The sequence below is a fragment of the Rhinoraja longicauda genome, chromosome 11, assembly GCF_053455715.1.
Source record: "Rhinoraja longicauda isolate Sanriku21f chromosome 11, sRhiLon1.1, whole genome shotgun sequence".
Taxonomy (NCBI): domain Eukaryota; kingdom Metazoa; phylum Chordata; class Chondrichthyes; order Rajiformes; family Arhynchobatidae; genus Rhinoraja; species Rhinoraja longicauda.
Window position 1 is genome coordinate 13,735,788 of NC_135963.1, and position 21,373 is coordinate 13,757,160.

General features: G+C 43.8%; 1 protein-coding gene across 2 annotated transcripts in view; it reads right to left on the reverse strand.

The window, feature by feature from the left end:
* Window positions 1-21,080, reverse strand: part of LOC144598307 (phospholipid phosphatase-related protein type 5-like) — a 106,368-nt gene extending 85,288 nt beyond the window's left edge. Inside the window, exon 1 of one of the 2 annotated variants that reach the window (XM_078408288.1) lies at window positions 20,360-21,080. In XM_078408288.1, coding sequence (XP_078264414.1) covers window positions 20,360-20,563 — 204 coding nt within the window. In that variant the 5' untranslated portion in view covers window positions 20,564-21,080. The remainder of the gene's footprint in view (window positions 1-20,359) is intronic. The other variant, XM_078408287.1, reaches the window with a different exon arrangement.
* Window positions 21,081-21,373: the final 293 nt, after the last annotated feature.

Below are 21,373 nucleotides of genomic sequence, written 5' to 3' on the forward strand. Positions count from 1 at the left end.
AAAAGATGTTCTTTCAGGAAGGAGATGAGGAGGGTTAGTCAGAAGGTGGCAAATCTGTGGAAGGCTGTGGAGGCCAAGTCAGTGGATATATTTAAGGCAGAGATAGATAGATTCTTGATTAGTACGGGTGTCAGGGGTTATGGGGAGAAGGCAGGAGAATGGGGTTCAGAGGGAGAGATGGATCAGCCATGATTGAATGGTGGAGTAGACTTGATGGGCCGAATGGCCTAATTCTACTCCTATCACATGATCCTATGATCACCAGTTTAGCCAGGGCTCCTTGATGCCCCTTTTGATCACATGCTGTGTCAAGATGAACAGCAGTTACCATCGCTTCAGCTCTGGAGTTCAGTAGGTGCGGATGGCAGTGCCGCTGCCTCATCGTGACATAGATGCAAGTTCAATCCTGACCTTGGGTGCTGTCTGTGTGGAGTTTGCACATACACCCTGTGACTGTGTGGGTTTCCTTTGGGTCCTCTGGCTTCCACTCACATCCCAAAGAAGTGCAGATTAGTAGGTCAATTGGCCGCTGTAAATTGTCTCTTGCTTATGGTGAGTGATAGGATCTGGGGCAAGTTGATGAGAATGCGTGGAGAATTGAATAAAATAGAAGCAATGAAGGATAAGAGTAAATGGATGGTTGATGGTCAGCACGGATTTAGACCGTAAGACTTCGGAGCAGAATGAGGCCATTCAGATTGCTCCTCCATTGAAACATGGCTGATCTAATTTCCCCTCTCAACCCCATTCTCCTGCCTTCTCCCCAAAACCTTTGACGCCCTTGTTAGTGAAGAACTTGCTGGGCTGAAGAGCCTGTTTCTGTGCTGTCTCTCTTTGCGACTCAATTTAAGGGGGATGCAGTTCTTGCCTCCTAGTGTGAAAGCAGGGAACACCATGGAACTGGCTGCCCAGCTGGTCCCGGATGGAAGTGCATCGGCATAGCGCAGTATCCAGGGAATGGGAATTATCCATAGCAGAAGACCTGTGCTCGGGAGTCGGAAACATTTCCTCAGTTAAGTGCTTAGCTTTGAAGTGGATGATACACACGCACGCGCACACACGCACACACACACGCATGCACACACACACGTGCACACGCTCACGCGCACATACAGGCACACACACGCACGCACACACACACACGTGCACACGCACACGCGCACACACACAGGTACACACACACACACACGCACACACACACACACACAGGCACACACACGCGCATGCACACACACTCACACACAGGCACACACAAACACACACACCCTCCCCCCCCCCCCCCCCAGAGTAGGGGAATTGAGATGCAGAGGACTTATTTATCTCTAACATGAGTGAGGAAAGATTTAATAGGAACCCGAGGGGTAACCTTTTCACATGAAGGGTGGTGGATGTGTGGAACCAGCTGCCAGAGGAGTTAGTTGAGGCAGGTACTATCATAATGATGAAGAAACATTTAGGCAGTTACCTGGATAGGGGGATATTGGCCAAACGCGGGCAGGTGGGGCTAGTGTACTGTAGATGGGATATGTTGGTCGATGTGGGCAAATTTGGCCAAGGACTTGTTTCCACGGTGCATAACTTTATGACTCTATCTGATTCATAATTGACGTTGAAGTTTTGTATTTATTCACAAAATACTAGAGTAACTCAGCAGGTCAGGCAGCATCTCAGGAGAGAAGGAATGGGTGACGTTTCGGATCAAGACCCTTCTTCAGACTGATGTCAGGGGGGGGGGGGGGACAAAGGAAGGATATAGGTGGAGACAGGGAGATAGAGGGAGATCTGGGAAGGGGGAGGGGAAGAGAGGGACAGAGGAACTATCTAAAGTGCGAGAAGTCGATGTTCATACCACTGGGCTGCAAGCTGCCCAGGCGAAATACGAGGTGCTGTTCCTCCAGTTTTGTAAGGCTGTTCGATCCTGACCTCGACAACTCTCCTGGTACCATAGTGTGCTGAGTTTTAACATTGCCAATTTCCATGGCCATGCCTGGAGTTCAGGTGTCGAGGCTGTGGCATTCCTTTGGTTGCTCCTCTTAAACCTTTTATTTTTATATTCATAACCTTTCGGACAATCACCAAATGTCAGATCATATTATATCAAAGGTCTATATTTCATTGTGTCCATTGAGGGTACACAGAAATTGCAAGCTTCGCAAATCATGCAGAGCTATGGATTTTACATTGCTATCTCCTTACATTGTAAAATATCTAGGGGGAATTTTACAAATTCATACATAATATGCGTATTTTGTTTTCCTATTTAAACAGGATAATAAATATAAATGCACAGATTATTTTGCTTGCTTTGAGCAGTATCGCTGATTACTTTTGTATATACATTTCCTGAAGCGTCGGATATTGTTTCCAGTCAATTTGGAAGTGTGTTTGCTATTAGAAATCATAGTTTATGGTCTAAAGCATTTCATTTGTGTGCAATAATTGAAAATAGTAAAGTATGGCACATTGAGTTCGTTTACCTTTGGGTAAAACTAGAGGAATGGAACTCGACATTACAAAAAGCGATATAGAACTCACAACAGTTGCTTTACCCAACAAATCTGAATTGACACTTACAAGTAATTCTCAACATTGTGGCGGCTCCCAAGGGTCGGGCCATACTACTACCGACCCCTCGGCACGGGAATGGACCAGTCCAGGGGGGGGGGGCGGTCCGGTACCATGTATATAAGGACAAGGTTTTGGGCGCGAAGCCATTCCGGCAGACTCGACCCGTCTGATAACCGAGGAATAATAAAACAGAACGTCCCGAAATACCCGGCTTCTCGCCTTTATTTCGGGCCTCTTCCGACACGCCACAACATGAACAATATACCAACCTACGATAGACTCAAAATGGTGGAGTAACTTAGCGGGACAGGCACCGTCTCTGGATAGAAGGAATGGGTGACGTTTCGGGTCGAGACCCTCCTTCAGACTGAAAGTCAAGGGAGAGGGAGACACAGAGATAAGGAAGTGTAAGGTGTGAGAACAAGACATCAAAGGGGATGTAGCTCAAGGAAAATGTAGAATTGATCATTGTTAGCTAGGAGAAAGTGACAACAAAGCAAACAGAGATAAAATGTAATTGGGGACATTCAGACTGGTCGAAGAACCGGTAAGTGGGAGGGACGGAGAGAGAGGGAAAGCAAGGGTTACTTGAAGTTAGAGAAGTCAATATTCATAACCGCTGGGATGTAAGCTGCCCAAGCGAAATATGAGGTGCTGTTCCTCCAATTTGCACTGGGCTTCACTCTGACTATGGAGGAGGCCCAGGACAGAAAGGTCAGTGTGGGAATGGGAGGGGGAGTTAAAGGGTTTTGCAACCGGGAGATCAGGTAGGTTTAGACGGACTGAGCAGAGGTGTTCAGCGAAACGATCGCTGAACCTGCACTTGGTCTCGCTGATATACCAGCTTACACTTTATTTCCATTATTCCAGTCTCCTTAAAAACAAATCCCAGGTTCAAATCCAAGTTTGGGTATCGTTGATTGTGCAAACACTACAGTCACCCCATAGTTTAGTTTTGAGACGGTAGCGCAGCGGTAGAGTTGCTGCTTTACAGCGAATGCAGCGCCGGAGACTCAGGTTCGATCCTGACTACGGGTGCTGCACTGTAAGGAGTTTGTACGTTCTCCCCGTGACCTGCGTGGGTTTTCTCCGAGATCTTCGGTTTCCTCCCACACTCCAAAGACGTACAGGTATGTAGGTTAATTGGCTGGGTAAATGTAAAAATTGTCCCTAGTGGGTGTAGGATAGTGTTAATGTACGGGGATCACTGGGCGGCACGGACTTGGTGGGCCGAAAAGGCCTGTTTCCGGCTGTATATATATGATATGATATGATATGAGATTCAGCGTGGAAAAAGGCCCTTCAGCCATGCTGACTATTGACTGCCCGTACACTGGTTCGATGTTATCCCACGTTTGCATCCTATATACTAGTAACAATTTACAGGAGCCTATTAACCTAACAACCTGCACGTCTTTGGAATGTATGAGGAAAACAGAGCACCCAGGGAAAACCAGGGGGTCACAGGGAGAACGTACAAAATTTACACAGGCAGCACCTGTAGCCAGGATCAAACCCAGGTCTCTGGCACTGTGAGGCAGCAGCTCTACCGCTGCGCCACTGATCAACTCGAATGATATAGGGAGTGAGAGGTGGTTTTTCTTCAACATCCCTTAGTTATGCCGGGAGGTTAATTGTTTGCCTTAATTTAATCCTTAATGCAGGGAAATGAAACGGTGGCGCAGCGGTAGAGTTGCTGCCTTACAGCGAATACAGCGTCGGAGACTCAGGTTCGATCCTGACTACGAGTGCTGTACTGTACGGAGTTTGTACATTCTCCCCGTGACCTGCGTGGGTTTTCTCCGAGATCTTCGGTTTCCTCCCACACTCCAAAGACGTACAGGTTTGTAGGTTAATTGGCTGGGCAAATGAAAAAATTGTCCCTAGTGGGTGTAGGATAGTGTTAATGTGCGGGGATCGTTGGGCGGCGCGGACCCGGTGGGCCGAAGGGCCTGTTTCTGCGCTGTATCTCTAAATCTAAAATCTAAAAAATCTAAACGAGGAATGTGATAAATGGGATTGCTCTCCTGACAAAACAACATGCGTACTTTGGGCCAAATGGTAACTCTCTGTATCAACACAAGTTGTATGTGGAGCTCAAATCTTACCTTTCTTGAAACAAATGGCTCTGACCTCCTTTCCAAACATTCCCTCAAAGCAATCTTGCATCCATAACCACCCTGCCTTCAATTACTGGGAAGGTATTTATGCAACCATCTGATCAGAGGGCAGAATGTAGAAACAAAGAGCTGCAGATGCTGGTTTATACCAAAGATAGACAAAAAGTGTTGGAGTAACTCAGCGGGTCAAGATTTCAAGGTCAATTTATTGTCACATGTACCAATTAAGGTACAGTGAAATTTGAGTTATCAAACAGCCATACTAGTGAAAAGCAACAAGACACACAGCCACATAAAGTAAATATTTAACATAAACATCCACCACAGCGGATTCCACATTCCTCACTGTGATGGAGGGTAATAAAGTTCAAACATCTTCCTCTGTTCACCCGCGGTCGGGGCTGTTGAACCATCTGCAGTCGCTGCTGCCGACGGTCCGATGTCCGAGGTCCTCGCGTTGGGATGATCGAAACTCCCCACGTCGGGACGGTTTAAACACTCTCCGCAGCATGGAGCTCCCGAGTCGGCCTCTTCTTACCAGAGACCGCGGGCTTCACGGTGTTAAAGTCCACAGGCACCGCGGTTGGAGCTCTTCACAGTCGATCCTCGGCAAAGGATCGCAGCTCCGCGATATTAAAGTCGGTGTGAGCAGAGGACATCCTGAGAGGGGAGGGTGAGCAACCAAAGGTTGCAGTCCATATTGAAACCAAGACAGTGTTCGGAAGAGAAACAAAATTTTGCAAGAAGAAATTAGGGGGTTGGGTAATAGAAAAACAGGACTTCCAGGATTGTGATCTCAGGATTATGATCCATGTCACATGCTAGTGCGGTGAGGAATAAAACGATAGTGCAGTTAAATACGTGTATAAGGAGCTAGTGCAGGATGGAGGGCTTCAGATATATGCAGAGGGAACCCTTCAATCAGTCTGAAGACGGGTCCCAACCCGAAACGTCGCCTGTCTATTCCCTCCCTCGATGCCACCTGACCTCCAGCACTTTGCGTTTGGAAGTGTCCAGAGCTGCTTTGAGAGCCTCCTTAGCTTCCTCCCTATCAAATCTATCACTGTGCTCAAGACCTTGAAATGTTTGAGAACATCTTTGACGTTCACACATATTCAGTAATAATCAGAATGCATTAAACATATATATTTTTTTCTTTTGAGCAGTTCCTAACATTCACTCAGGCACCGAAATACGCTAACATCAATTTAAATTACTGGTACCATTTTAAATAGGGTTCCATGGACAGGTTTTTAAGCCCAGGTGCTGGGATTCGGTGCAAGATTATGCTGTCCTGCTCGATTACACGAGGAAGACCAGTCCCATACGTTTTATTAAAATAAAAAGCAACTAATAAAAACAACATTCAAATGAAGCATAAGACAACAAAGCAACTCAAACACTCACTTGCCTCACTTAATTCTAATTGATGACCTTACTTAAATAAATGGGGTTGGTATTTACCCACCTGAGGTGAAGATTGGGTCAGGCAGGAATCAAAATGAACCCTGATCCTCCCCTTAGCATGGCACTTGCTGTGCTACTGAACTCAATGACATCTCAAAAGGCGGCACAGTGGCGCAGCAGTAGAGTTGCTGCCTCACATTGCCAGGGACCTGGGTGCGATCCTGACTATGGGTGCTGTCTGTATGGAGTTACTATGTTCTCCCTGTGAGCGTGTGGGTTTTCAGGGATGCTGCAGTTTTCTCCAAGGATGTGTGGGTTTGTAGGTTAATTGGCTTCTGCAAATTGTCTCCAGGGAGTAGGATGGAATTAGTGTACGGGTGATCGCTGGTTGGCGTGGACTCAGAGGGTTGAAGGGCCTGCTTCAATAGACAACAGACAATAGACAATAGGTGCAGGAGTAGGCCATTCGGCCCTTCGAGCCAGCACCGCCATTCAATGTGATCATGGCTGATCATTCTCAATCAGTACCCCGTTCCTGCTTTCTCCCCATACCCCCCGACTCCGCTATCCTTAAGAGCTCTATCTAGCTCTCTCTTGAATGTATTCAGAGAATTGGCCTCCACTGCCCTCTGAGACAGAATTCCAGATTCACAACTCTCTGACTGAAAAAGTTTTTCCTCATCTCTGTTCTAAATGGCCTACCCCTTATTCTTAAACTGTGGCCCCTGGTTCTGGACTCCCCCAACATTGGGAACATGTTTCCTGCCTCTAAAGTGTCCAACCCCTTAATAATCTTATACGTTTCGATAAGATCCCCTCTCATCCTTCTAAATTCCAGTGTATACAAGCCTAGTCGCTCCAGTCTTTCAACATATGACAGTCCCGCCATTCCGGGAATTAACCTAATAAACCTACGCTGCACGCCCTCACGCTTCCACGCTGTATCTCTAAACTAAACTAAACAAAACAGAGTGACAGTGAGATACATGAGTATCTGACCTGCAACCTACCTCAAACATCTATTTCACATAAGTCCTGAGAGATGTGGAAGCTTGAATGGCTGACAGGTTGAGTCATTGGCTGTGGGCCAGAATGAGTTGATCTAATACATTCTTGAATGAAATGGATGATGAAATCTACAAGATCTGAGGTTTCAGGAAATATCGGACAAAATAGTAAGCACTGATAAAAATAAATAAAATAAAGACATGCAAATATGATGCACAGTGTCTCTTGGCCAGAGTAGGTGAATCAAGGACCAGAGGACATAGGTTTAAGATGAAGGGGAAAAGAATGAATTAGAATCTGAGGGGTATCTTTTCACACAAAGGGTGGTGGGTGTATGGAACAAGCTGCCAGAGGAGGTAGTTGAGGCTGGGACTGTCCCAACATTTAAGAAACAGTTAGACAGGCACATGGATAGGACAGGTTTGGAGGGATATGGACCAAAAGTGGGCAGATTTGACTAGTGTAGCTAGGACATGTTGGCTGGTGTGGACAAGTTGGTCAAAGGGCCTGTTTCCACACAGTATCACTCTATCACTCTATATTGGAAATCTACATTTTTAAAAATGCTTGGTTTTCTCTGCAGCTTCTATTATATAGAAATTAATGTTCAAAGCAATGATATTGCATCAGAACCATTCTGACCTCAAATGGTAGACAAAGTTAAAAAAAAATCAGAAACAAGAATTATATAGAAGGATCATCTTTAGATGAATAAGGAAAGCAAATCGTCAGATTGTGAAATGTTAATGTGCATAATCTGCACAGATAATCAATATAATTTACAGTGATTATTCGCACCATCTAGCACGTCTGTATCAAAGTTGTGACACCCAAAAAGTGTTAGCATAAGTCTCCGTTTTATTCTTCCATGTGACTCCTGGGCCTCAGTGCTTTCAAAATCAATCTATTGCAGAATTATTGAATTTCACCTACAATAGATGTGTCGAAATAAGATTCAAGAAATCCAATACACCTGGCCAGATTTTTAAAAATACACGATTGGTCCTCATCCCTTCTGCAAGGAATCGAACCTTGATATTATGTGACTCTAACAATAAATACTCTTTCAAAAGAAACATTCTCAACCTGCCCCATTTCATTCCCCACGACCAAATCCTGCACATTTCTATTTTCATTATCCTGGTTCATAAGAACAAAAGACATAGGTGCAGAATTAGGTCATTTGACCCATTTGATCATGGCTGATGTATTTCTCCTTCTCAACTCCATTCTCCCGCTTTCTCCCCATAACCTTTAACACCCTTACTAATCAGGAACCTATCAATCTCCACTTTAAAAATACACAGTGACTTGCCTCCAGAGCCGTCTGTGGCAATGAATTCCACAAATTCACCATCCTCTGGCTAAAGAAACTCCTCCTCATCTCCGTTCAAAAGGTATGTCCTTGTATTCTGAGGCTCTGCCCTCTGGTCATAAACTTTCTCACTCCTGGAAACATCCTCTCTGCATCCACTCTATCCAGTGGGTTTCAGTAGGTTTTTTTATTGAGATCCCCCCTCACCCTTCTAAACTCCAACAAGTACAGCCTTCAGACACTCCTCATACATTAACCAAATCATCCCCTGGGATCATGCTCGTAAACCTCCTCTGGATCCTCTCCAACGCCAGCACATCCTTCCTCAGGTAACGGGGCTCAAAACTGCTCACAGTTTTGGATGATCCACGTCCACCGATTATGAAGGTTGAGGGGGGACCTCATTGAAACTTACAGAATAATGAAAGGCATAGATAGAGAGGATGTGGAAAGGATGTTTCCACTGGTGGGAGAGTCTAGGACCAAAAGTCAAAGCCTCAAAATTAAAGGGCCCTCTTTTAGAAAGGAGGTGAGGAGGAACTTATTTAGTCGGAGAATAGTTAATCTGTAGAACTCATTGCTACAGTGGAAGCCAATTCGGTGGATATTTTTAAGGCAGTGAGAGACAAATTCTTGATTAGAACTGGTGTGAAGGGCTATGGGGAGAAGGCAGGAAAATGGGATTAGGAGGCAGGGATCAGGCGTGATTGAATGACGGCGTAGACGCAATGGGCTGAATGGCTTAATTCTACTCCTATAATTTGTGAACATGTGAATTTATGACCTTTGGACAAATTTCAAGAATTCTTCCCCCACTGTAGCTTTCGCATTATCCAGAACCTTTGTCCATTTTGGAGTAATTCAGGCAATCGCACTTTACTAGGGATAGATTCCTGCAGTCTTCCGCGTGTTAGCAGTTACTTGGATCAATATTTGCACGTCACGACTTCTTTCTTTGTACAATATAGCCTGGAATATTAAACTCTGAATTATGTTTGAGTCCAATTTCTTCTGCTGCCTCTGGCATTATGTCACTGCATTGCACTTCCCACGCTTGTGATCAATACATGGCCAGTCCCACACTTCCCATGCTCTTCCCATTTGTCCCACTTTCTCATCCACCCTCTACACACTGGGGGCAATTTACAGAGGGCAATTAACTTGCTAACCCGCACGCCTTTGGAATGTGGGAGGAAACCGGAACACCTGGAGGAAACCCACGCAGTCACCGGGAGAGCATGCAAATTCCACACAGACAGCACCCGAGGTTAGGATCGAACCAGAGTCTCTGGTGCTGTGAGGCAACAGCTCTACCAGCTACACCACTGTGTCTCCCAGCAACCCCAGAGTCATTCAACATGTGGAACTTTCTCCACGCTAAGAAATAGTGTCAACTGAGTCTCAGCTGTCCCATCTTTTGCTTAAATAAAATCTCTTTATGCCTAATTAACGAGTTTAATTATTTATATATTTAGTGGTTTACCTTTTGTATAAAGCACTGAGAGCCTCTTCCCAGTTTTGACACTCGTAAATTCCTGTTCCCTCGCTGTTCAGAAAGCCATTTGGTTTATTATATGGATATACTCATTTTCATTAGAAGAATTTAACCAAAAATGCACACTGTTGTGAACTTTTTGGAGGCAGACAGGCAGACAGATAATCATGCCATTTATCCACATGAAATCCCTGGGCAAGGATGAAGGATGCATGGGAGCCTGCTAAATATTGTCTGATTATTCTTCCGTAAGTACATTGGGTCATTTACTTCTATTAAGAGCACATTATAAGAAACATGAGTTCAGGAACCAAATGTGATCCTCAGTGAATCTTCCCTCAATTGTAAGACTGTGACAATTAGATGAATAAGGCTGGAAAAAATATATATTTTTATTACAGCTAATAACGGGCACGGTGGCGCAGCGGTAGAGTTGCTGCCTTACAGCGAATGCAGCGCCGGGAGACTCAGGTTCAATCCTGACTACGGGCGCCGTCTGTACGGAGTTTGTACGTTCTCCCCGTGACCTGCGTGGGTTTTCTCCGAGATCTTCGGTTTCCTCCCACATTGGAAATTGGTACCAATTGGCTTGGTAAATGTAAAAATTGTCCGTAGTGGGTATAGGATAGTGTGGGGGGATCGCTGGGCGGCGCAGACCCGGTGGGCCGAAGGGCCTGTTTCTGCGCTGTATCTCTAAATCTAAAAAAATCTAAACAGCACGTGCTTCACTCAAGGTAGTTTGCAGGTTGGCTCAGCATTGTGTTGATATAATATAATTTTATGGATAGATTAATACTAATAACTAATTACTGAGCCATTTCTAATAGACACATCATCTTCACCTTGTGTTATGCTTGCATGCAATATTTGTCAGGAACGAGTTATTTTCCAAACTGACAATAAAACAAAGCATAAGAAAATAACTGCAGATGCTGGTACAAATCGATTTATTCACAAAATGCTGGAGTAACTCAGCAGGTCAGGCAGCATCTCGGGAGAGAAGGAATGGGTGACGTTTCGGGTCGAGACCCTTCTTCAGACTGTTTGTTGGGATATGTTACATTGCTGCAGGTCTCGAGGTTGAGTCTAAGACAGACAATTATGAAATACTCAAATAAATATTTAAGGAAGAAATGAGAATCAGGATTGAATGAATAGATCACATCATCATAAGGCTTGGATAGAGTAGATGTGGAGAGGATGTTTCCGCTAGTGGGAGAGTTTAGGACTAGAGGTCATAGCCTTAGATTTAAAGGACGTTTCTTTAGGAAAGAGAAGGGAAGGAATTTCTTTAGATAGACACGGAATGCTGGAGTAACTCAGCGGGACAGGCAGCATCTCTGAATAGAAGGAATGGGTGACGTTTCGGGTCGAGAAGTCACCCATTCCTTCTATCCAGAGGTGCTGCCTGCCCTGTTGAGTTACTCCAGCATTCTGTGCCTATCTTAGGTTTCAACCAGCATCTGCTATTCCTTCCTACACATAGGAATTTCTTTAGTTAGAGGGTAGTGAATCTGTGGAATTCTTTGTCACAGAAGGCTGTAGAGGCCAAGTCAATGGATAATTTTAAGGCAGAATTAGATAGATTCTTGATTAGTAAGGGTGTCAGAGGTTATGGGGAGACGGCAGGAGAATGGGGTTAGGAGGGTGAGATGGATCAGCCATGAATGAATGGCGGAGTGGACTTGATGGGCTAAATGACGTAATTCTGCTCCTATTACTTACGTATAACCTTTTGATTACTAAAGTGCAATAGCATTAATCATAAATCCAATTTTGACCAAGTAATTATTTGCTTATTTGCATTCAAATACATCGTGGGTCTGGCAAGTAACAGATCTGGGTACTTAAGGAGTTAAATTTGAAGAATTGCAACTTCTGGCAACAACAGAACTTGTTATTTTCCTGAAGGGGAAACGCTGTCTATTTTAACTGACTGGATATGATATTGTTAATTGCAGCAACTTTTCTTTAAGGAGGTTTTAGATAAATATTCTTTCCATTTTGCATTTGTAAAACCTTCATGTTTTATTATCTACATGCAATTAATGAATTAAGCAGCATTTTGGAACTTGCTACTGTTGAAAAGGGAACAGAACATTTGACAAACAAAACAAAACTGGTTGGCTAGTAACAAGAAATTGATTGCAACAGAAAACTAACAGAGGGACCCTGTTCTGGCATTTTACCAGAAAATTGATCTTCTCTTGCCCCTTTTTAGCTAATTCAAAGCAAATGTTGTCAATGTAGAAAGTACTCAGAATCTTTGGTTACCCAGGAAAATGAAAAAAATGCTTACCATTAAATGATAGCTCTTTCTTAAACAGTTAGACAAAAAACATTATTCCTGCAACATGAACACCGGAGGTGACGCGGAGCTAATGTTGCTGCCTTTCAGCACAGGAGACCCGGATTCAATCCTGACTATGGATGCTGTCTGTATGGAGTTTGTAGATTCTCCCCGTGACCGCATGGGTTTTCTCCGGGAAGCTCAGGTTTCCACCCACAGTCCAAAGATGTACAGGTTTGTAGGTTAATTGGCTTTGGTAAAAATTGTAAATTGTCCCCAGTGTGTCTGTAGGATAGTGTTAGTGTGCGGGGATCTTTGGTCGGCGTTGACTCGATGGGCCGAAGGGCCCGTTTCCACACTTTATCTCTAAACTAATTCAAACTAAACTTTAGTCTGAAGAAGGATCTCGACCTGAAACGTCACCCATTCCTTCTCTCAAGTGATGCTGCCTGTCCCGCTGAGTTACTCCAGCATTTTGTGTCTACAAAACTAAACTAAACTTGATTGAAGTATATTAAATTGTGAGAGGCATAGTTAGGATGCACAGGCAGAACTTTTTTTCCAAGGAGGGAAAAAACAAATACTAGAGGGCATAGCTTTAAAATGAGAGGGGCAAAGTTTAATGGAGATGTGCAGGAACACATGCAGCCAGGTTTGGTGGATTGAGGCAAATGCAATAATGGCATTTAGGTGGATTTTGGATAGGCATTTGAATATGCAGGGCATTGAGGGACATGGATTATGCATAGATAGATGAGATCATCATCTCATCATGTTCAGCACAGACTTTGTGGGCCTGAGGGTCTGTTCTTAGAGTGTACCTTTCTATGTTCTATGACATAATCCAAAAAAAATAAAAAAATTTAATAAGTATTTTTAAATGGAATTGTCTGAAGCCTTTAGATGCTAAACATTAAAATATTATCTCAACCAAAATACTGAGATCTAAATCATTTCAGGATTATGGTGGAAGATCTTTGCTAATCAACAAACTACATTCATGTGGAAAATGGATTATGTCAGTGGTGACATATGGGATTCTGGCAATTTCACTGTACTTCTTTCAAAATATTATCATTTGTAAAAGCTTTCCAACATTACGTAAACTAGAATCTTGTACTACAGCAGCTATTAGAAACTCGACATAAACTAAATATTCACAATGAGCATATTTTAAACAATAATCAATTTGATGTACATTCTAAACTCTTATCCAAATGATAAAAATATTACTTTATTTACCCAACTGGGAGAATTTAATGGGAGTATTGAAAGGACTAATAATGCTTCATGAATGTGGAAAATATATGAAGCATCTCCCATACTATTCATATGTCAGAACCAATATAATGCATCCGAGCTCATTTCAGGTGACGCATGTCTGAGTGGGATCGGCAAATATACACCGATCAGCCAAAACATTATGACCACTGACGGGTGAAGTGAATAACATTGGTCATCTTGTTACAATGCCACCTGTCAAGGGGTGGGATATATTAGGCAACAAGTGAACAGTCAGTTCTTGAAGTTGATGTGTTAGATCCAGGAGAAATGGCAGGAGTAAAGACCTGAGCGACTTTGACAAGGGCCAAATTTTTATGGCCAGACCACTGGGTCAGAGCATCTCGGAAATGGCAAGGCTTGTGGGGTGCTCCCGGTCAGCAGTGGTGAGTACCTACCGACAGTGGCCCGAAGAGGGACAAACCACAAACCGGCGACAGGGTGTTGGGTGCCCAAGGCTCATCGATGCACAAGGGCAATGAAGGCTATCCCATCTGGTCCGAACCAACAGAAGGTCTACTGTGGCACAAGTCACAGAAAGTTTTAATGGTGGTCACAGGAGGAATGTGTCACAATACACAGTGCATCGCACCCTGCTGCATATGGGGCTGCACACGGAGGACCAACAGCATATTAGGTCATAATGTTTTGGCTGATCGGTGCAGAATAGAATATTACTCAAGTAACAAAATGCTCATTGGATCCTCATAAAGACTATTTTAATTTGCTAATATTGTCACCTATTACTTAGTCTTTTGATTGTCAACAAAAATTGCCAAACAAAATCTTATCGAAACGTATAAGATTATTAAGGGGTTGGACACATTAGAGGCAGGAAACATGTTCCCAATGTTGGGGGAGTCCAGAACAAGGGGGCACAGTTTAAGAATAAGGGTTAGGCCATTTAGAACGGAGATGTGGAAAAACCTTTTCAGTCAGAGAGTTGTGAATCTGTGGAATTCTCTGCCTCAGAAGGCAGTGGAGGCCAATTCTCTGAATGCATTCAAGAGAGAGCTAGATAGAGCTCTTAAGGATAGCGGAGTCAGGGGGTATGGGGAGAAGGCAGGAATGGGGTACTGATTGAGAATGATCAGCCATGATCACATTGAATGGCGGTGCTGGCTCAAAGGGCCGAATGGTCTCCTCCTGCACATATTGTCTATTGTCTATTGTCTATTGTCATACCACGTTTGATGAATTTGACCATCTTCTAATTGTAGAAAACCCTAGCTGTCAAAAAATATCCATCACGAGTCGCCCGTGAGAATATGGAAATGGACATCCTGCCTGGGTCCCTGCAGTTTATCTGGTGAATATGCTCACACAATGATGGAGAAAGTACTCATTAACTGGACTACTTTGCCCATGATGGTATGAAGGTGCTTAAGAGTTGTTGCAACTACACCCATTGAGATAAGCGTTCTGCATAGAATAGAGCTCTACTGCAACTTAACAACTTGAGTAACAAGCATCGTGAATTAATGTGTAAGGGATGCTTAGTTTTGTTTTTAGTTTAGAGATACAGCCTGGAAACAGGCCCTTCAATCCACCGAGTCCGGGCCGACCAGTGATCCCTGCACACTAACACTATCCTACACACACTAGGAACAATTTACAATTTCAGCAAGCCAATTAACCTACAAATGTGTACATCTTTGGAGTGTGGGAGAAAACCGGAGCTGCTGGAGAAAACCCATGAAGGTCTTGGAGAGAATGTACAAACTCCATACAAACAGCACCCATAGTCAGGACCAAACCCTGGTCTCTAGCGCGGTAAGGTATGAACTCTACCACTGCGCCACCACGCTGTATCTCTAAAATAAACTAAAGTTGGTCTAGTGTGGATCTTTAATTGCAAAGGAACAAAGAAAAATCAAAGAGACGGAGAATCTTGAAAAGTTGACTTTAATTAAACATGTGGGAATGTATAGTGGAAACTGAGAAAGGTGATTTAAGACTTTCTTCTCAATGACTATAGACCATGACACAGAAAAGGGATGGGTTTAAATGTCCATTCATATAAATCTCCAAATCTTAGAACAAATGTACAAGTACGGCGCAAACAGGTTAAAGGAACAATAGCCATTATTTCAAAGGGGCTTGCAGGGAAAATGCTAAATTTCTGAGTCAGAGTATTGAGTATAGAAGTTGGGAGGTTATACTGCAGTTATACAAGACATTGGTGAGGCCACATTTAGAATATTGTATTTAGTTTTGGTCACCATGATATTGCAACGTAAAAGATGTTGTCAAGCTGGAAATGGTGCAGAGAAGATTTACGAGGATGTTGCCAGGACTGGGGCCTGAGCTACCGGGAGAGGTTGGGCAGGCTGGGATTCTATTCCTTGGAGCACAGGAGGAATGAGCGGTGATCTTACGGAGGAGGTAGGATCTTAGTGAGACCGCACCTGGAGTACTGTGTGCAGTTTTGGTCTCCAAATTTGAGGAAGGATATTCTTGCTATTGAGGGCGTGCAGCGTAGGTTTACTAGGTTAATTCCCGGAATGGCAGGACTGTCATATGTTGAAAGATTGGAGCGACTAGGCTTGTATACACTGGAATTTAGAAGGATGAGAGGAGATCTTATCGAAACGTATAAGATTATTAAGGGGTTGGACATGTTAGAGGCAGGAAACATCTTCCCAATGTTGGGGGAGTCCAGAACAAGGGACCACAGTTTAAGAATAAGGGGTAGGCCATTTAGAACGGAGATGAGGAAAAACTTTTTCAGTCAGAGAGTTGTAAATCTGTGAAATTCTCTGCCTCAGAAGGCAGTGGAGGCCAATTCTCTGAATGCATTCAAGAGAGAGCTAGATAGAGCTCTTAAGGATAGCGGAGTCAGGGGGTATGGGGAGAAGGCAGGAACGGGGTACTGATTGAGAATGATCAGCCATGATCACATTGAATGGTGGTGCTGGCTCGAAGGGCCGAATGGCCTACTCCTGCACCTATTGTCTATTGTCTATTGTCTATTGAGGTGCACATAATTATGAGAGGAATAAATCAGGAAAATGCACAGAATCCTTTGCCCACAGTAGGGGAAGCGAGAACCAGAGGACATAGGCTTAAGTTGAGGGGGGAATGATTTTATAGAAACCTGAGGGGTAACTGGTTTATGCAAAGGGTGGTGGGTGTATGAAACAAGCTGCCAGAGGAGGGAGTTGAGGCAGGTACAATTGCAAAGTTTAAGAAGCATCTAGATAGGTACATGGATAGGTTTAGTCACAAAATGCTGGAGTAACTCAGCAGGTCAGGCAGCATCTGACGAAGGGTCTCAACCTGAAACGTCATCCATTCCTTCTCTCCTGAGATGCTGCCTGACCTGCTGAGTTACTCCAGCATTTTGTGAATAAATCGATTTGTACCAGCATCTGCAGTTATTTTCTTATACTTATGGTACATGGATAGGATTGGCTTAGAGAGATATGCGCCAAACACAGGCAGGTGGAACAAGAGTGTAGATGGTGTGTGCAGATCGGAGTGGGCAAATTGGACCAAAGGACCTGTTTCTATGCTGTATGACTCTATGATGCTATGACTCTATTTCATACGTAATGTGTTTCATCGAGCTCCATCTGTTTTGTTTTGGACATAGAAGCTGGAAGAAAAATACATATTGCGCTGTGAATAGGTATGATGTAGCTTTATCATAATTGTAACGAGAGATTAAACTATTAAACTGTGAGAGAAAATTGCATGAGTTTGCCTTTGGGAGTTTGAGGGGTGATCCCAATGGAAACATGTAAAATGATAAAAGGGATTAATTAAACACATACAGAGAAACAGATATCCTCTTGTGACTACATTCCAGAGAAGATGCCTTTATCTTAAAAATAGTCCATGATCACACTCACAAATGGCTGGAGAGATCTGGAGCTCTCTCCCAAAAGGGGCTCTTGGGGCAAATTCAACAGAAATTTTCAAGACAATGAGCAATCGCTGTTAATTAAAAAATGGCAAGCAATGTGAATTAAAGCCATAAAGTGAGTTGGGGAACAGATCCATTATCTGTTAGAATGGTGGAATCTGCCCAAGGGCCTTTAATCGCTTCCTTCCATGATTAGACCCCTCATTTCCAAATGCAATAGACGGCTGGTTGTTTCAAACCACAATCCTTGATGGGTACATTTAAAAAACGATGCTTGTCAAATTTACCAAAACATATTCGCTGATAGAATGGTCATGTACATTGTTAAATGTGTCAGTTTTCTACCTACTTTGTGCCTGAACACACAGAATTCATTGTAATTTCTTCCTTGTCTGAAGAAGGGTCTAGACCCAAAACATCACCCATTCCTTCTCTCCAGAGATGCTGCCTGTCTCACTGAGTTCCTCCAGCATTTTGGGTCTACCTAATTTCTTCCCTATAAGTACCTTGCAGGCTCAATTTTGAATCTAGAAAATCGATTCTTTTTATTCCATTCCTTGTGGCTTCCAGGCATTAAAAAAAAAAAAATCCCAGATTCCCAAATCACCACGTCGATTGATTTTCTTGCGCTCCCTAAAAAGTTAACTCCATTGAAATCTTCGTGGCCAAAACCAGCCACCAAATAAGGATAGAAGATAGACACAAAAAGCTGGAGTACTTTTTGTGTCTATCTTCGGTTTAAATCAGTCTGCAGTTCTTTCTTACACAGCAAATAACCATATAGGATTGGCTTCCTCCTTTTGAAAAAACAATCAGCTAAATTTCACTCCATTTTTCCTAACATTATCACAATAAAGTTGGCCCTTCAATCTTACGTTTCTTATTATATTTCCACCAAATATAATCCTGCAATTTAGCTATAACATGTGACGTGAATGGTTCTGCTATATCTTTCTCTCTCTCTATATATGACTAAAATATGACCTCTAAATAAAAGTGGTTGTAAGAAGGATGTGTTATGATTTGCACACAAGATATATTCTAACAATTCAGATAATGATCACAAATCGCCCCCTCTCACTCGTAAAAGTAGGTGCTGCATGAATATATTATGCCACATGTTCTCAAAGCAGCTCGGTCAGTGTATAAAATTGGATATGAGACCTATCGACTGCTTATCGCGTTGCCATTCCTTCCTCCTCTTCCCCCCCTTTATCTTCCACCCGTTGAAATTGCTCATCCAAATAGCTAACTGGGAAGTTGATTTACTGTCGGCTGGGTGGATAATTGTGGCATGTTGTGCATATTTATGATAAATACTCATCTTACAAGATGTAATGGGGAAACACTTTCCACGCTCACCCATCCCCCGCCACCCCACACCCCACACCACACACACACACACACACACACACACACACTCACTCTCTCTCGCCACCGACAGCAACCCAAACATTATCCCACATCACTTCGTCCCCCGAGGTTTGCGGCTTGCGTTAGCGGCAGCGAAAGGGCTTCGTTAGCCGGTCCCTGCGGGCAATCGACCAGCGAGGGGAATATGAACGCCTAGGAACCTCGCAATCCCAGCCTGGACCTGCTATAATTAGTCCCTCGGCCGCCCGCTCTTTGAAAGTGACAGGTCGAGATGTATCCCAAAAACGACCCACCCCGACCAGCTCCAATACACGTGCAACTAACAGCGCCGGGTCCACGCGTTCAGATCACCACCATTGCCATTTCTCTCTCCAAATGTCCGCGTTATTGGATGGCCCATGTTTGCGACGTATGTTTGTACAATTCATGTCAGCACCCAGCCTTTTAATTCCCGTGTCAGTCCCCATCCATTCACAAGTCCCGGGGAAGACCCGCTTCACTGGACGCAATCAATCTCCACAAACGGAGATCAGTCTTCTTGAAGGCATCGCGAGTTGTCAACCTTCGGGGCCGCATTTCCATCACTGTTAAGTGTTTTAGAAACCCGCGTGTACACACAGACATGCACACACACACATATATACAAATACACACACACCTATACAAATACACACACACCTATCCAAAATACACACACGTGTACAAATACACACACACCTATACAAATACGACACACATGTACAAATACACGCACACATGTACAAATACACGCACACATGTACAAATACACACACACACACATGTACAAATACACATACAAATGTACAAATGCACACACAAATACACACACATGTACAAATACCACACACGCATGTACAAATACACACACGCATGTACAAATACACACACACGTGTACAAATACACACACACGTGTACAAATACACACACACGTGTACAAATACACATACAAGTGTACAAATGCACACACACAAATACACACACATGTACAAATGCACATGTACAAATACACACACATATGTACAAATACACATACAAATGTACAAATGCACACACACAAATACACACACATGTACAAATACACACATGTACAAATACACATACACACACACATATACATACAAATACACATACATACACACACACACACACATTCAAACACACACATACGTTCACACACACATTCAAATACACACATACACACACAAATGCAAATACACACATACATACACACACGTATACACACACATACATATACACACATATATACACATCCAAATACACACACATTTTCAAATACACACAGATATATAAATACACAAATACATGCACACACACATATTCCCACACACAAACACACACACACACACACACAAATGTTAGGATAGTTTCCAAGGGATTGGGCAAATTACTGGGGTATTTTTGTTAATCTGCATGTAATAGACGTGAGCAGATATTGCACGATTGCTGCACATGACGGGAGCGGCACACAACGAGCGGATAGATAGATGATCTGAGGGGCAGTGGAAGCAGGAACACTGTCGGGCAGACGGACAGACCTATGTTCGGTTGTGACCTCGCTCTCTCAATTCCAATTCGCGTTCGCAAACTTACCATCACGGGGGGGACCCCGGCGACCAGAGAATAGAGGAGAACTGGCGGGATGGCACTGGTCTCGTCGGGTCCTGGGTAGGGCTTAGTGTAAGTGCCGTCATGGCAGAAAAATCCCTGGACGTGCACGTTGAAAGTATCAGTGTATTCGAAGTAATAAGCCAACATGACGGTCCCAGCCATAATCACCATCTGGAAGTACAGCATGATCCTGCAGGATAGAGTCTGACTGATGGGTCTTGGAGATGACAACAAATTTAAATTTAAAAAAAAAATTTTTTTTAAATACAACCCCTTTCTTTTTTCTCTAGATGTTGTGTAATTTCCGTATATTCCACACTTCGGACGGCACGGCGACTATGGCTCCAACACACTCGCAGGGTTCTCCGCATCCAGCGCCTCGTTAAAGCGGCTCATCCATCTAAAAGGACCGACTTGCCCGCACATTGTCGATCCGCCGGTTTAAACACTGCCCCCCGCCGCCGAACCAAAATGATTAAAATAAACGAGTGTAAAACGCGCTCCGCTCCTGCCAGCCTTTGGCTGGGAGACCAGCGAATGTCCCTCCTCCGCTTTCTCTCCCCCCTCTCTCTCTCTCTGCCAGCACACACCGTGGGGGGCTTCAGTGCACTGGACTGATGTTTTCAACATCTGGGTGAACGCAACATCTAAGGTGAACAAGCAGCCTCGAATCAGCATGTCCTAAAAAAAGTTCATGCGCCCGGGCATATTTTTTAGACCGAGCTGTTTGAATGGATGAAATTGATCAGCTAAGTGAGGTTTCCCTGACATCAAACACCCACCCCACCTCCCCTTTCAGTCCCTCAGTCCGCCCCAGGGAGGGGATGTGTAGGTGCAGGGACCACACGCACACACACACACACACACACACACTGACTTCTCCTCATTCGCAGAGAGCCATCATTTCCTCAGCTGCTGCAACAGTTCTGACCATTGCAAGTCAACTCCAATTCACTACCATCCGCCTCTGAATGGCAAAAAGTCACACTCCCCACC